Raw genomic sequence first — 18,022 nt, 5'->3', positions numbered from 1 at the left:
ATCTGAATCGCGATCATTCCGATTTCTTCCTTCACCGTCTCTGTATTTCCCATTCTCTTCCTCCACAAATATACAAATCTATGAATATATAGGAGAACGAAATTAAAAAGGTGACTCATCATTCTCCAAGCTTCATTAATCATTAATTACTTTGTGTCTCATCATCTACTTTGACTCTTGAAACCATGCTATAGATATTCTTAGATTTATTCATCATTTATGGGATGTAATGTTCTATGATGATTAATCTTCAATATCAAATAATTTAAAATTAATTTAATCTCAAGTTGTTATAACCGGGTACACGATTGAGATATTACAAAATAAATATTTTGAGATATTACAACTCAAAATAATTGAAATATTACAAAGTAAATAATTTGAGAAATTACAACTCAAATAATTCGATACAACTGAAATACACTGTATAAATAAATTATACGTATAAACAAAGTCGAGTCGAGATGAATCTCTTCCCGCAAGAAGATTATCGCCCCGGTAGTGCTCTTCGGTTTGGCGTATCTTCCCCAAAGGTAAAACGACTACGTCTCGTCGGATGTAGCACCACAATCCGGCGAGCTTAATAGGATCAAGAACTGAGTGTTGTGCAGAGGGTGTAGAATTGGCAGAATGCAGTATTTCTTGGTGTTGTTCGTCCTTCTGCATGCTCTCCACAAGTCTATTTATAGACATGTGGTAAGTATGAATTCAATACATTGAATTCCACTCCAACGGCTGGAAGCCGTAAATGTTGAAGATGATGGCCGGTGGGCGCAGCTATTGAAGAAACTCAGCTGCAAAAACGAAGTTGCCATGCAGAAGTCCAAAAAAAAGTTTGGGCCCCAAACACCACCCCAAAGCACCAATTGCCAAGATCCAAGTCCTTGGCCCGTACCCGTACCCGTACCCGACCGACCGACCGCCCGTCCGGCGGCGGCGGCGCGCGTGTGTGCGCGCGAGGCTAGTACTTAGATCAAGCCCACTAGCAAGCCCACAAGTCAATTTATCAACTCCATGTGCTTTGCTATTCTTATACATGAAAAACATCTCTATGTTTTCCAATGTGGGATAACATAGCATAAATGTTATTTTCCCTCTTCAACATCCAAACTTTGACATACAATATCTCACTCATCGGAAATCGGTTTTGAGACTTCAAGTATATCACGTTGATCTACTCGAGATGTAGATTAACATCCAATCATTATTTTAATTAAATAATAAATATTTAATTAAATAATAATTTCCAGATATGGCATTAAAACCATATTTCCAACACAAGTAACCAAACACCTAACTGCTCTTAAACCCCAATGTAATGTTAGTCACAATTAACACCCAATGTTCGATAAGTACTCCACTTAAGCCTACCAACACTTCAGCATTCCACGACGATAATGTTGAGCGTTGTTCCATTATTTATAATCTAATAATTATCATACACTATTAATCTATGTGTTTCAAGCAAATAAATTCCTTCACTATATCAAGTAGTTCTCTAATTTTTTATGTACTAGTTCAATATTTTGTTTTAGTTAATTAATCTTTGCCTATACAAATTTCTTGTAAAGGAGGAATTTCTCTGTTTGAAACACTTGTAGATTAATAATTTATGATCTTAATTATTGGACTGTAAACAATGAAAAACGCTCAACATCACCATTGAAAGATGAAACATTGGTAGTATACATCGTAAAAACGAGGAATAGAAGAAATAGTTTCATGAAATTGGTATTTAAAAACAAAAAAAAAATATCTAATAATGTTAATATTTCAATCTCCAACAGAGCTTAAGTGGAGTACCTATCAATTATTAGGGTGTTAATTGCAACAGAGGTTAAAATATTGATATTTGAACTTTGCAACTAATGATCTGTCATGGACAGAAGAAATAATAGCAAATCACAAAACATAAAAGCAGACAATTAGATTATAACAAGTCTTGATAACATGAATCCATGAAACATTACGACAAACGACATCCAATATCAAATCTCACATCAACAGCCCTTTCCAGCAAGAAAAAACAGCACTAGTGTTCATCGTAGTCGATATCCATAAAACATAAACGCGACCGGCCAACACAGACTGGCCTCGCCAACTAGTTACTCTTCTTCCTCAGCTTCCTCTAGCCATTTCACAAATGGCTCCAACGACTTCACAAACGTTTGCCTGAAACACCAAGAAACAACAATGATGAATGAGAAAGTCTGTGTCAAGAAGTCGAGCCAATGGCTTCGGTTCCTTTGCAAAACAAGAAAACGCAGCCTACCTGCCCCTAGGGATGGTTCCTTTGCGGAACCAGTGAAGAATGGTATCTTCTGCAAGAACATCCTGATCATAAAGCGATCTTATTATTTCAGGAAATAGCTTCATCAGTTTAGCATCTTCGTAGCACTGGACCTGAACTTTGTAAATAAGTTCGAGCTCAAGCTTTCCTGTGGTGCAGAAGGCACTCAGCAGCGCAGCCCATGTTTTCACCTGAAAACAAACATCATTTCTAATCAGTGATTGAAATCAAGTAGCCGTAAGGGATTTAAAGAACCTTTGTGCAATTTGGCTCTGTTAACTAAGCATAGAATCATCTATTATGCCCTTCACTTATTACTAATCATTCACAAAAATGCTTCTGTGTTGGGCATGACAATGTCAATGCATTTGTAAAAAATCAATGAATCATAAATACTCAGTAGCAGACATCATATGAAGATTGTAACTTGCATCTGTAAGATACATATATGGATATTACACGAAAAACAACCTCATACAGGATATTCGGACAATACCTGACGCAGAGCAGAATTAGCATTTTGCTGCTGGTTTTTCCCAGACCATTGAACTGCATCCATTAGGACATCCCAGAGAATCCGCACAACTTCAATATCCGGGAATTTAGCATCTTTCACATGTTGTTTAACTGTTTCAATGACTTCAGCTACATCAGCTGCTTCACTTATCTGATTTGTTATTGCAGTTTTCATCTCCTTAAGCTTGACCTCAAACAGCTTCTTCTCATTGTACTCAACCAGCAGGAGAAGCCCTTCCTTGCTGAGATATGAAGAAATCAAAGATAGCTTAGAATAATTTTAAGATAGCTGAAAACATCAAATCAAGGTCTAAGAAAATTATGTTCAATAGTATTATAGAGTGACTTGTGCTTTTGTTATCACATTGATGTTAATTCTGTATATATGGTTGCAATCAACTTGTTCTTCCTTACAATATTTTGTGTTTGTTTTGAGGCGACTTACGTAAAGTGTTCAGATAGAGCTTCAGGTGTCCGCTTTGCAGACGGGAAAAAGTCCATAAGACTGTCCTCAATCTTAGCCCGCTTCAGAATTGCAATGAGGTCATCAAGGCTATTATCAACCAGATATTCCTTGAAGAAATCAGTGATGAACGAGAGAACTAGCCCTTTTTCAATAAGGTTATCCTTGAGCAATGGCTGGAAGACAGTCTCTGGGGGCAGGCCAGACAACTTCTGGGAAAAAGCAAGTGCAGTGAAGATAGCGAGCTTCTTCCTTTCATCCTGCTCGAACAGTTCCAAAGATTGCAGGAACTTTTGCATAACATTTTCAAGACTCTTTATGAGAAAAGGCCTTCTCCTCAAAAGCTTCTGTATATATATCACTGATGGCAAAATCACTTCACGACTAGGTTCACAGTCAATTATAGAGTATGGATGACGCTCCCCCTCATCAAGCTTGATAGTGCCAGGCTGTGTACGGGTACCTCTGAATACCACCTGTATTAAAAAATAATTAGTTCACCCATAAAACCAAGAAACCAAACAGCTACAAAGAACTTCTGCAAACTCATCAAAACCAATCAACATTACCCATCAATTTTAGAAAATGCAAAATAATCCTCAGACTCAACGTGTTTGTAGCGTACAGCTACTGAAAATTATTTCTTAGGGAATTGTGCTGGTGAATGAGTAACACGTACAAAACAAACTGAAATTTAAAATCAAAAACTAAGCATTTACATACACCTGGAGATGCCATACAAGAATTGAAAACAGTTCCTTAAGGAAAAGGGAATAAGTAATAGCCAAATGGTTGTTAAGTACATCAAGACTGCATAATGGATATGACATTCCAAAAATTGATAAAACAACCACAGCAAACGCTGGAAATTGACCAATGTATCAACAGGCATGACAAGATAATTTGCACAACATATACCGACATATCAAGTTTTTACTATATTCAGAGAAAAGGTGTATCACAATTCAATCCCAACCTCAAAAAAGGTATCGCCGTATCTTGAGAAATTGAGGTCTGAAGATTCAATGCACTTTGCAATAAGTTCCTGCATCCATAACAGACATAATTGATCAACACTTCAAACGTCATGTGTCCAAACTGGATATAATTGCATCACAGAAAACACAAAGTAATAAAAATGTGACAGTAAAGCATTGAAATACCAGATCACCAGCATTATCCAAATAAATCTGGACCACTGCATCCGAGAATGCTGCAGGGTCCAGTGGCGCAGCAATATTCCGTTTGCGGGTCTTAATCCGCGTACCACTGCAAAAAATTATTCAGCAACACCACTCATCAATATAATACTATGCAGAGAAAGATGTTGGGTAATGAGCTCCAGTGAAAAAGGGATATAGTTTTGTGGAAACAATGACTGCTCCAAGAGACATTGGAAAGTAAAGAAAAAAGCATAAAAAGCAAAGATTCCAGCTGCTTAATAGCTCAAAAAGCAAAAAACTTTGCCAGTATCCTTAAATATTTGATAAAGAATTAGCTCAAAATGAAAAGAATCTTCCCTACAACACACAAAGCTGGACCAAGTAATATCAGACAATCGCGCATAACATATGCAACATATCATAGGCTACAGCTAAATTGTGTACTTGCTAAAGATGTTCAAAGACTTACCCGAGAGTGGGTTTCTCCTTCGAGCTGAAATGTCAAAAAATGTCAAAAATTAGCAAATCTGGCATCATAGAATCAAAATTACGATGAAAAACTAAAACCTAAAAACACATCTCCATTCAGATCCTGATTCAGCTGCGCGAGAAGGCCAGACAGAAGAAAAACAATCTTAATTTTTTTTCTTTATTTAAAAAAAAAATAGAACGCAAGGAAAACCCTTCCGCGAAGTAAATCGCCTAAAGCCAAAATCGTGAAAAAAACAAATCCTCAAAAACCAAGAACAATCTACTATCTTTACAAAACCTAATCGAACCTAACCAAAAATCTAAAAACACTACCGATTACGAATCCCAAAAAATGGCAGATCTGAAAAAAAAAAAAAAAACAAACAAACAAACACGCAAACACACAACCACAAGAAAGCTATAAGAAATTTGGATCTTTTCCCGGAATCATTACCTCATAAACCGATCTTAAGGGAATCAAATAGAGGGCAGAGTCTGAAGAGACTCTCGCGAAGCAAAGAGAAAGACAGAGAGGGGTATAGAGAGAAGGAAGAGGGGTGATGCAAATCAGAAGTGTTGAATGGGGAAAAGGGCAAAACGAAAATAATATATATACTGGAAAGGAAAATAATAAATAATGGAAAAAAGAAAACCTTATAGGAGTATTAGGAAAGTACAAGAAACAAAGCACACAGCACAAGTGATTAACACGGCAGATGCACTTTTTGCTCATAGTGGTCTAGTGGGCTCCACATGGAAAAAAGAGTCCATTTTTTGTGAAAGTAGTGGAGAATATTTAAATTAAATGAATCCAAATAAGTCCCAAGATCTTCTCAAAAAAATAAAATTTAAGTCCCAAGATAGATGGGAGTTGGAAGAGATATTTTTCAGTGTTAATCCAATCGTTCTCCACAAATTTTAAACGGGTAATTATATTCATAGCCCCGTTTTACTCAATATAGTCCCCAATTAAGAATAATAATAATAAATAAATAAAAATTTATTATTTGACTTTATAGCTCATAGCCCCTAAATTAAATGTCTTATAGCCCATATTATTCCACGAGTAATCATCTTTCTTGTCTTTGAGCCCAACAGCCACAAGGTGAATCAACAGCGAATTCCCTCCGTAGCACTCGATGATCCTCTTGGCGATCTCACTATTTCGGTGTACAACTTTCCACATACGTACTCGATCAGCGCCATCGCCTCGCCCTCTTCCAGCCTCTGTATCTCCACCTTTTGCTCCGGCATCGAGTGGGGCACCTCCTTCTCCGAGGAACAAACCACCACTTTCTTATCCTTGTGTTTTTCTTTCACTCCGAGGTTCTCCAAATGGATGGATTTGGAGACCTGATCTAGAAATGGGCTTGATTGGTCCATTAGTAGCCCATGTTTAAAAGGGAAACTATATTGGGCCCAACCCAGTATGAAGTTGTTTGTACCCAATTTTGTTTATAAATAAGCTTCACTGAATAAGCCAATTTGCATGTGTTCTACTACCTCCGTCCCTCAAATAACTTCTCAAGAGAAAGGAGAGGCATGAGTTTTAAGACAAAAATATTGAGTATATTTATAGTGGTGAAAAAATGTTATAATTAGTATTGAAAATTATGAAAATGTGTTATAATTAGTATTAAAAATGATGAAAATGTGAAAAGTAAGAATAAATAATGTATGAGTAGTGATATAGTATCTCAAAATTGATATAAAGTTATTTGAGGAACGGCCAATAAAAAAAACGAGGTGGTCTTAGGTGCACCCAGGTGTAATGTACAACTGGGTTGCACCTTCACTTAGACTTTGACCCGTACTCTGATTTGAACCCATATCTCGACCCAAATCACATCAATAACACTATTCTGGATACGGGTCAACCTGATTATACGGTACAACCAGGTGTACCCAAGATTTTGTGGGAAAAAAAAATAGGGGACGAAGGAAGTATATTACTGCTAGGGATGGCAATGGGCCGGATCTGGACCGGATCTTGCTTGGTCCAGATCCGGATTTTTTGACTTAGGCCCAGATCCGGTCCAGATCCATTGGATCCAAAAAATGAGATCCAGGTCCAGATCCATAAGATCCACAGGGTCTCGGGTCCAGACCCGGATCCATACTTTTTGTCTTTTAAAATAAATTTGTAAATCTTAAATTAATCCCAAATAAAATTATAATTATTGTCTATATTTTCAACAATTATTCAAAATAAATGAATTAACCATATTCTACAAAAATATTATCAAAGTTTAATAACAATAAGAATATAATAATCAAGTATTAAATAACAGTGGAACAATGTGTCCTCTATTTTACATAGAAAAAAGAAAATTAATATTATCAATAATAATAATAATAATAATAATAATAATAATGATAATAATAATAATAATAATAATAATAACTAAAATTTAAATTAAAATAAAAGTAAAATATTATCTTTAATTGCATTATATATTATTTATGAAAAGAGATATATAGATTAGTCATAGATATTAGATTAGAGTTAGATAAAAATAAATAACATTAAATATATTTTTATATATAAATGGATCCATGGACCGGATCTGGGTCTCAGATTTTTTGCTCCAGATCCAGATCTGGAAATTATAGAAATAATCCAGATCCGGTCCAGATCCATTGGGTCCATTTTTCCTAAGGTCCAGATCCTAAAAAAAGGATCTGGATCCGCGGATCTGGACCGGGTCCAAGATCCATTGCCATCCCTAATTACTGCAAGCTCTACAATAAAGCAGTGTAGAATTATATTAAATCTCTCCAATATTTGCTCTATTTTACTGCAAAAGATAAAATGGCATTGACTCTTACTGTAATATATGAATTATAAATAAACCTATTCTTATATAAACATCCCTAATTTTGGTTGAGCTTATGTCTTGAGAGCAAGAGTGAGCTAATTAAAATCAGTACTTTTCTCTTAAATAAAATCAAGGGTTAAGCATCAAATACGCCCCTAACATAGAAGTCTTTATTATGTCTAGCACTCTATGGTCGAGGTCGGTTCAACTAAACCCCCGAAATCCTTAGTTTTGTGCAATTAGCCCCTCCGAATTAACTGCTGTTTAACACTGTTAACTATTTCAATTTTTTTTTTTAATTTCGTTGGTGGTGAGACCACGCCTTCTTCTTTTCCAAGCTCGCTGGAAACACGTCTCCACCGTCGCCGCAACCGCAGCATCGAGCTCTGATTCGTGCACCTCCCGACACTTCTCATGGCTGATGAAATCATGCTTCCCCAACCCCCAGCAACCCCACCACCCCTCAGTCCTCTCCACCACCATTATCGGCAGCGCCGACACCACCATTTCGAGCCTCCCCGATGACCTTGTCCTAGAATGCCTCTTTAGAGTCCCTCACTCCACCCTCCCTTATCTATCTTCTGTCTGTTGCCGCTAGGCCTACCTCCTCAACTCCCCCACCTTCCACCTCCTCCACCTCCGCCATCACACCCTCTTCCATAACGTCCCTGCTTTCTCTCTCTTCTCGCATTTTCGATTGGTCTCAATTGGCCGGAAAATATACATCACCGACCGGATGGCGATGCTGTGGTGCGACACGTGGACATGGACGCTAGTGCCCAAGGCCGGGATGACCTTTCCAAGGAAGAAGTTCGCCGTCGCCGTGGTCGACGAGAAGATACTCGTATCACGTATAGCACCTTATACTCGACTTGAGTTCAACTAAACTTCCAAAGTTCTTAATTTGGTGCAATTAAACCCTTTGCCCTAACGATGTTAAACGGCCGTTAAGTTAAAGGGCTAATTGCATGAAATTAATGTCTATTTTGGTTTGGTCTGGAAGTCATCCTGATGGATGAAAATGGAGTTTTTGATACTATCCACCTTTCCTACATATTTGTTTCAATTACTTTTCTAGCTCTTTTTTCTTTTCTTTTTCTTTGGTCCCTAATGAAATAGTGCTGCTTGTATCACCTTATGCTCATTATAATTTGTTTCTTCTATTCTATTCTATTCTATGTTGAAATACAATACTGCACTGTGTTGTTGATTGAAGAATAAATATTGAAATGGCAGTGAAGTGTGATCCATGAATGTATAGGTAGTTTTGATAAATATCACAATTTTTTTTCTTTTTGCTGCTGACTAACCATAACTTGATAGAGATGTTATGGATTACATATAAATGGAACTCCACCTATATACCCTAATTAGAGAGAGATAACTAAGAAGACGAGGAGATCACACTCAACCATACATATGAGGGATAGCGTCGATGACATCACCGTCTTCTATTCCATATTCCTCTGCAGTTTTGTCTTTGTCTAGTGACCTGGCTTCGTTCCTGGCAACAAGAATGTAGGCAAAGTCATTACAACGGAGGTTGAGTTGATCGCAGAAGTCGAGAAAGATCCTTCGCATGGGGAGACTCTTCTCCGTTGTAAAGCTCAGTTTCCGCCACCGTTGGCCTTTTCCGAACTGCTCAATCCGTATGTGAATCGTGATCAATCCGCTTTCTTCACCACCACATAGACAACGGAAAGCCTCGATGACACCACCGTCTTCTATTTCACATTCCTCTGCACTTTTGTCTTTGTTTAGTCGCCTGCCATCAAAACGAAAGCGAATGTCGTCATAATCGAGGTTGAGTTGATAGCAGAAGTCGAGAAAGATCCTTCGCAAGGGGAGACTCTTCTCCGTTGTAAAGCTGAGTTTCCGCCGCCGTTGGCCTATTCCGGCTTCCTTAATCTGTATGTGAATCGTCATCATTCCACTTTCTTCCTTCACCATCTCTGTCTGTCTTCCTATACACACATACACATTTATGTATATATAGGCCAACCCAAATTAACAAGTCATTCTCCAACCTTCATTAATCATTAATCACTCATCTACTTTGACTCTTGAAACTACCCACTCTTTATGCTATATTTTCTTGGATTAATTGTTCATTTATAGGGATGTAATGTTAGTCTTCGAGTAATTGATTTAAGCTCAATTCAATACTATGATAACAACTATTCTTTATCGAAATCACACTTCAAACGATAATTGTTTGCCATTGGCAAAGTCGGAATCGCGTTTGAAAGTGGCATCATTACACAAACTTTTAGGCGCGATTTCCACTACACTGGTGATTCGATGACAATGTACTACCTGTCTGTCATTGATTTTTTTTTTTTTTTCATTTACAATACATTCGATGAAAAGAATCTGCCCTACAACACACAAAGCTGGACCAAGTAATATCAGACAATCGAGCAAATCATATGCAACATATCATAGGCTACAGCTAAACTGTGTACTTGCTAAAGATGTTCAAAGACTTACTCGAGCTGAAATGTCAAAAAAATGACAAAAAAATTAGCAAATCTGGCATCATAGAATCAAAATTACGATGAAAAACTAAAACCTAAAAACATATCTCCATTCAGATCCTGATTTAGCTGCGCGAGAAGGCCAGAAAGAAGAAAAAAAACTTCTTCTTTTTTTTTTCTTTCTATAAAAACAAAAATAAAAAATAAGAGCGCAAGGAAAAAACCCTTCAGCTAAGTGAATCGCCTAAAGCCGAAATCGTGAAAAAAAAAATCCACAAAAACCAAGAACAATCAACTATCTTTACAAAACCTAATCGAACCTAAACAAAACTAAAAACACTACCGATTACAAATCCCAAAAAATGGCAGATCAGAAAAAAAAAAAGAAAAGCACGCACACACGCAACACACAACCAAAATTGGATCTTTTCCGGGAATCATTACCTCACAAACCGATCTCAAGGGAATCAAATAGAGGGCAGAGTCTGAAGAGACTCTCGCGAAGTAAAGGAAGAGGTATAGAGAGAGAAGGAGCAAATCCGAAGTGTTGAATGGGGGGAAAAGGGCAAAACGAAAATAATATATATACTGGGCTTGATTGGTCCATTAGTAGCCCATGTTTAAAAGGGAAACTATTTGGGCCCAGCCCAGTGTGAAGTTGTATCCAATTTTGTTTATAGATTAATGAGCTTTAGTGAAATTCCTAAAACACTAGCAAAAATTCAAGTCTAACCCTATTTGCATCTGTTCTATTTACTGCAAGTTCTACAATAAAGCAGTGTAGAATTATATTCAATCTCTCCAACAATATGCTCTATTTTGCTGCAAAAAATAAAATGACATCGACTCAGAGAGCCTCATTTGCTATGCATGATAAAAGTGAGATAAATACTTATAGCACTCCAATATATTGTTTTGCTTTAAAAAGCAATGTCTTTTATAAATCTTTAACATTTCGTTATCTACTATTCAAATGTTTTTAATTTTATATCACACCTCAAATGTGAAAAAGTAACATCTTTTTTATACATGGATGAATTATAAATAAACCTATTATCTAAACATCCATAATTTTGGTTGAGCTTAAGGTCCATTTGAAATTTTTTACTTTGCTTGAGCTTGAGACTTGAGAGTAAGAGTGAACTAATTAAAATCAATAGTTTTCTCTTAAATAAAATCAATACAAACTACTAGTAAATTAAAAAGCAATGAATTTTTAGAATGCTCTCAAAGTCTAGTAATGTAGTAGTAATAATTATGTCTCGACAAAATCAAAATTACAACATCAAGTTAAAATCAATTCAAAGGTGAATTATTGCAGTCAAAAGTTTTCAGTTATTCCGATCATCATCACACAAACATCATTGCGTAAAATAAAATAAAATGAAAATCTAAAAGAAAGAAAGAAAAGTGAGGGTCTTGACTCAGTGAGGCAATTGATCAAACAGATGGTAGGCAAAAAAGGCTAGTGTAGGAATAGTGATCAATCAGGATTCCTCTTGAACGGATTCCAGCGAGGCGGAGGTATGGTCTTCGGCGGCGGCGGCGGCGGCGGCGCGTGGTGGGTGTTGGTCTTGGGCGTTAATGATTTGCTCCATGTCCCTCATTCTTGTCCACATAACATTTGTCACCAGCACTGCAACAACAACCAAAACAGTCAAATTTGCATTAAGAGAGAGAGAGGGGTTGTGAGAAATGTCAATATTACCGGCGGCAGTTCCGAAGGTCCACAGCCATAAGATCTTCAGTCCTGGACTCTTCTCTCTCCACATCTCTCTCTCTCTCTCTCTCTCTCTCAACTTGTTATGTTATGTTAATTGTTAAGTGTTTTTGTATATGTTTATGAATTAGTTGGACGGCCCACCAAACGAAGCTGGGCTTCCTCTCTAAGGCCCATTATTACTCCTTTCATTTCCTGAGAGGCCCACTATCTCCCTTTTCACTTTTTTTTAACACAAAATATATATTATGTTATGAAATAAACACATATAATAATAATAATATAAAAAGTGCAACATAATAATCAAATTATAAGTAGAAATACAAGATTATATCCGAATAAATTGGAAAAACTACCTATACCTTGATAGGAATTCAATTAAAGACATCTCACCGAGAAGAGATTTTGGTATTTCGATTTTACTACTTGGGCTAGTCATCATCGACTCTTATTCCTTACTTGTTTGGCCCATTATTCAACCATTAGGTCGGGAGTTGTTAACTAGAGAAATTAGTGCATGTAATGTAACTGTTTAGTTCTAAAAAGATAGAGTATAATAATAGAAGATAAATGTAAGGGGGAAATTAATAGTGCATCATCGGATTTATGCACTATTTATTTTCGTATGAGTATGAATGTCAATTCTATTTAAAATGCATAATTGTCATGTATATCGTCAGTGTTAAACAAGCATTATTTGTTTGTTGACAGTTTCAACAAAATTCTGGGATACCAGAAAATGATAAATTACTTTGTAAGAGTAATATATGGTTGAGTATAAGAGGTAATTGATACTAAGTTATAGTATTATTTTTAGTTACTACTCTTTATATTTAAAAATACCACAAATTATCATGAGTTATGAGACGATTTCGCAATGGACCCACTCATTAAAATGCTAAACAGTATTTAGAACTAAAAGAAAGAAAACAAAGTATTACAACTCGTTCTAATAAGAGGGACTATTCTATCACGACTTAATGGAATGTCAATGTCAATATTAATTCTAGGTAAAATTTTGTCAACACAAAAATTAATACTAAGAAATTACACTTTGACTAAACCGGATTGATTTGTACAAAAAGTAAAACAAATACAGATCATAAGGTGCTCACGAGCTTGCTCGACACTCTCTTTCTTTTCATTACGTAATGCTCTGGAAGGCCGATTTTCCTAATTAACTTTTTGAGAAAATAATATTAGCCCCCTTACCGTCTCAAAAAAAAAAAAAAAAACTACGATAACTAGTATAAGCTCCATCACATAATAATTCCAAGCATTTCATATGCAAGCACAAGAAATTAAATCAATTATGTCCTCTTATTAGATTGGTGGTCGAATATTTGGTGGAGCGATGAATATATACATGCATGCTGTAATTAAATTGCATAATTGAAAGACTTATCATAATTTTAGATTAATCTGATCTCCCAACACTTTGTAGCTTAGATATGTCCATAGATATATGATTTATTGTCTATTGTTGATTTACTAGAAAATATAAAATGAATTATGTCACTATTCACAAAATCAACGGGGGGTACTTGCGTATTGAAATAGGCAAAACATATGGTATATATAAATATAACTAGTTTTATTCTATGATATGATATGACGACGTTGGCCAAGTAGCTAGTTACTTTCATCATCATCTTGTTTTAGTTTGAAACATTCGTATATGCACAAATTTGAAGTGTTCTTTTCTTAATTATAGTTTGAAGTGTTCTAATTTTCTTAATTATAGTGGGCGTAAAAACCCAGTTTATTACAAAGATATATATTGTTTGCCAATTCAGACGCAGAAATCTTCAATGACAATAAATACTAAACTATATAATATATATACACGAACACGGTTATGCAACTTGTTCAAACAAACCTTGTACTATATATAAATCATATCCTCTTCAACACAATTTCACATCCTTCAAATTTCTCCACCTTTAATTTCCTTAATTAACACATGGATTCTTCCAAGATTGCAGCAATTCTTCTCCTCTCCAGCCTCTTCGTCGCCGCGACGGCCGACTGGAGCAATCTGAAAGTGGGATTCTACGGCTACACTTGCCCCCAAGCTGAGATTATTGTAAGAAAAGCTGTGGAGAAAGCATTGTACAAGAATCCTGGCTTTGCAGCCGCCCTAATCCGCATGCATTTCCACGATTGCTTCGTTAGGGTATGATGACTTATTGAATCCTTTTTAGGGTTTTTATTACTAAAAAAAATAAATAGTCTGAACTTTTTAGCTCGAATTTACAAATATTATAAATATAGTCTGTACTTATCTCCGTAGGGATGCGATGGGTCGGTGCTGTTGGACACGGTCCAAGGAATGCCCGCCGCGGAGAAAGACAGCCCGATTAACTTCCCGAGCCTCGTAGGCTACGAGGTTATCGACGACGCCAAGGCCATGCTCGAGGCGGCCTGTCCCAAGACAGTCTCGTGTGCGGACGTCCTCGCCTTCGCTGCTCGAGACAGCGCCCTCAAGGCCGGCTACATCTGGTACGATGTTCCCTCGGGGCGCAGAGACGGCCGCGTGTCTCTGAGCTCCGAGGTGGTGCTGAACCTGCCCCCGCCGTTCTTCTCGGCGGCCCAGCTGAGGGACAACTTCAGGGCTAAGGGGTTGTCGTTGGACGATATGGTCACGCTCTCCGGGGCCCACTCCATCGGGGTCTCCCACTGCTCCTCCTTCGCCCCCCGGCTCTCCCGCTTCAACGCCACCTTTGATCAGGTACAGAGGTGCTAGGGTTAACAGAAGCATGCATTTATTTTCTTTTTAGTACGTCCTTAAAAAATATGCACTTTCTATTTTTTTAACACAATTATACAAATAATTTGGACAATTTTACCCTTATAATTTACACTTATTTTTTTTAATCAACAATACCCACAAAGTGGGACCATATATTTCTCCACTATACATGCACTTAATATTTTTTTTATTAAAAGTCATGCCAAAAGATTTCATATACTCCCTCCGTCCAAAAAAATGAGTCTTTTTCTATTTTTGAAAACTTTCGTCTATTATATGGTGAGTCATTTTCTCCACTTACAATACAATTAATTATCATTATTAACACTACTTTTTAAGTGGGTCACTTTATCCGCTCACAATATATTAACTATTTTTATTAAAACTCGTGTCGTCCCTTTCTAGGACTATTTTTTGTGAATTGAGCGAGTATATTTTTAGGGGCAAAGGAGTTTTTTTTTTTTATCCAAACTAATTTTCTGCATCCGCCTCTGATCAGGACCCTACTCTTGATCCGGGCTACGCCGCCTTCTTGAAGAGCAGGTGCCCGGCTTCCGGGGGCGATGATCCTGTCGTTAACAACGACGTTGTGACGCCCGCGGTGCTGGACAACAAGTACTACGTGGGGTTGAAGGATCGGAAGGGGCTTCTGACGTCGGATCAGACGTTGTTCGAGAGTGAGCTGACGAGGAAGATGGTGGTGCGGAATGCGAAATACGGGGCGGTTTGGGGGCGGAAGTTTGCGGCGGCGATGGTGAAGATGGGCGGCATAGAGGTGCTCACCGGGAAGCAGGGTGAGATCAGAAGGAACTGCCGTGTTGTCAACTATTGATATTGTGATTCGGTTTGAGTTTTTCATTGTATTCTTTGAGTTTGAGGTTGCATGCAGCAAACATTCGTATGTGTGAATTAATTGTCTCAATCTTTGCAGTGAATAAGAAATTAATGTTTGTATTTTATTAAATGATGTGATTTGTATTTGGGAGATTGTTTTGACGAGCAAGAGTAGCTAGATATTTCCATATGAGATCCAGCGTACCATATTTGGTGCCCCATTATGTTTCACTTTTAATTTTTCATATTTTTTGTATATCTTTTGAAATTTGTATACTTTAATTTAGTTGTATAGTACTTATTAATAGGGTTCAATCCATTCAATTAGGTTATATAATTATTTTTTACTATCATTTAATTTTACTTTTAATTCATTTATGGTTGATAAAATTCAAAATTAGGTTATATTTATTTTTTTAAATTTTGATTTTTGTAAATAAAAGTTAAGTATAATTCATAACATTGTAATAAATTTTATTTTTATAAAAAATATTATTAAAATAATAGATATAATAATGGGATACAATAACACGGACAAAATTGTGGGACATTGAATCCCATCCGTACCAATGGCTTAATTTGATACTCAAGGAATTAACACTTTGGGAGCATGCTAACTAAAATTTCCATTAAAGTGTATTTACTTTGCATGATTGAGTATTTTTATCCTCAAGAGTCAAGAGTAGTATTTCTCCAATCTCACTCTTTCAATTGGATAAGAATCAAGCAAACACTACAAAAAAACGCGCAAATAGCGACGAAAACTACCGACGGCGGCGCCGCCGCCGACAATTACCGACGGCACCGCGGCGGCAAAAACGGCGACCCGCCTTTTGACTATTACCGGCGAATTACCGACGGCAAAACGGCCGCCGCTAATTAGCGGCGGTTACGCCGTCGCTAATTTAAATATATATTAATATACATATATATTATTTATTACCGACGGCATTTGCCGTCGGTATTTGACGGCGGCAATCGGCCGCCGCTAATCGCCACCGCCGGTGACATCCGGCGATAGCACAACCGCCGTCCGGCCAACGTTACCGACGATATTTTTCCGCCGCTAATTACCGACGGCAAATGCTAATTACCGACGGCAAATGCCGTCGGTAATTAATTTTATTTTTTTTAATTTTTTTTATTTTTTTTAATTTTTTAATTTTTTTTCATTTTTTCTTCTTTTTTTTTTCTTTCATTTATCATCTAATAAATTGATCAAAGATAAAAATACAAAAACATTGAAATCAAATATATATTGAAATACAAGTGAAAATTTAAACATTGATTATTACTAATCTAAGATTATTACTAAGAATTCAAGATTCTTAGTAAGAATCTTATAATTATAACTTAAGAATGTTAATTTGATTAGTGATTCACTCATCAATCATCACTAATCCAAGATTATTACTAAGAATTCAAGATTCTTAGTAAGAATCTTATAATTATAACTTAAGAATGTTAATTTGATTAGTGATTCACTCATCAATCATCACTAATCCAAAATTATTACTAAGAATTCAAGATTCTTAGTAAGAATCTTATAATTATAACTTAAGAATGTTAATTTGATTAGTGATTCATTCATCAATCATCACTAATCTAATATTATTACTAAGCATTCAAGATTATTAGTAAGAAACTTATAATTATAACTTAATAATGTTAATTTGATTAGTGATTCACTCATCAATCAACACTAATCTAATATTATTACTAAGAATTCAAGATTATTGGTAAAAATCTTATAATTATAACTTAAGAATGTTAATTTGATTAGTGATTCACTCATCAATCAACACTAATCTAATATTATTACTAAGAATTCAAGATTCTTAGTAAGAATCTTATAATTATAACTTAAGAATGTTAATTTGATTAGTGATTCACTCATCAATCATCACTAATCCAAGATTATTACTAAGAATTCAAGATTCTTAGTAAGAATCTTATAATTATAACTTAAGAATGTTAATTTGATTAGTGATTCACTCATCAATCATCACTAACCCAAGATTATTACTAAGAATTCAAGATTCTTAGTAAGAATCTTATAATTATAACTTAAGAATGTTAATTTGATTAGTGATTCACTCATCAATCATCACTAATCCAAGATTATTACTAAGAATTCAAGATTCTTAGTAAGAATCTTATAATTATAACTTAAGAATGTTAGATTGATTAGTGATTCACTCATCAATCATCACTAACCCAAGATTATTACTAAGAATTCAAGATTCTTAGTAAGAATCTTATAATTATAAATTAAGAATGTTAATTTGATTAGTGATTCACTCATCAATCATCACTAATCCAAGATTATTACTAAGAATTCAAGATTCTTAGTAAGAATCTTATAATTATAACTTAAGAATGTTAATTTGATTAGTGATTCACTCATCAATCATCACTAATCCAAGATTATTACTAAGAATTCAAGATTCTTAGTAAGAATCTTATAATTATAACTTAAGAATGTTAATTTGATTAGTGATTCACTCATCAATCATC

General features: G+C 35.8%; 4 protein-coding genes across 5 annotated transcripts in view; 1 reads left to right on the top strand and 3 right to left on the bottom strand.

Annotated features, from left to right (window-relative positions):
* The window catches only part of LOC131016908 (uncharacterized), a 1,184,262-nt gene that overhangs the window by 745,270 nt on the left and 420,970 nt on the right, over positions 1-18,022 (bottom strand). The window lies entirely within an intron of this gene.
* Positions 1,908-10,737, bottom strand: LOC131016892 (uncharacterized). 2 transcript variants are annotated; one of them, XM_057945679.1, is made up of 9 exons: positions 10,713-10,737; positions 5,358-5,426; positions 4,902-4,925; positions 4,433-4,538; positions 4,246-4,314; positions 3,252-3,745; positions 2,787-3,048; positions 2,273-2,481; positions 1,908-2,172 (listed from the first exon to the last, which is right to left on the bottom strand). In XM_057945679.1, exons 2-9 carry the CDS (start codon positions 5,360-5,362, stop codon positions 2,106-2,108), a joined length of 1,236 nt encoding a protein of 411 aa, XP_057801662.1. In that variant the 5' UTR covers positions 5,363-5,426; positions 10,713-10,737; the 3' UTR covers positions 1,908-2,105. The 2 variants fall into 2 exon arrangements, with proteins under 2 accessions (XP_057801662.1, XP_057801661.1); XM_057945678.1 differs by lacking the exon at positions 10,713-10,737 and having other exon boundaries at positions 5,358-5,646.
* LOC131016962 (uncharacterized) lies at positions 8,945-10,776 on the bottom strand. Its single transcript, XM_057945805.1, has 2 exons — positions 10,644-10,776; positions 8,945-9,686 (listed from the first exon to the last, which is right to left on the bottom strand). Exon 2 carries the CDS (start codon positions 9,670-9,672, stop codon positions 9,130-9,132), a length of 543 nt encoding a protein of 180 aa, XP_057801788.1. The 5' UTR covers positions 9,673-9,686; positions 10,644-10,776; the 3' UTR covers positions 8,945-9,129.
* On the top strand, positions 13,671-15,691 carry LOC131016919 (peroxidase 5-like). Its single transcript, XM_057945722.1, has 3 exons — positions 13,671-14,095; positions 14,213-14,650; positions 15,171-15,691. The coding sequence occupies exons 1-3, from the start codon at positions 13,883-13,885 to the stop codon at positions 15,501-15,503; spliced, it is 984 nt and encodes a 327-aa protein (XP_057801705.1). The 5' UTR covers positions 13,671-13,882; the 3' UTR covers positions 15,504-15,691.

This window comes from Salvia miltiorrhiza, chromosome 3, assembly GCF_028751815.1.
Source record: "Salvia miltiorrhiza cultivar Shanhuang (shh) chromosome 3, IMPLAD_Smil_shh, whole genome shotgun sequence".
Lineage (NCBI taxonomy): Eukaryota > Viridiplantae > Streptophyta > Magnoliopsida > Lamiales > Lamiaceae > Salvia > Salvia miltiorrhiza.
Note: the sequence above shows the minus strand (reverse complement) of the source record. Positions and strands in the feature narration are given on the sequence as shown.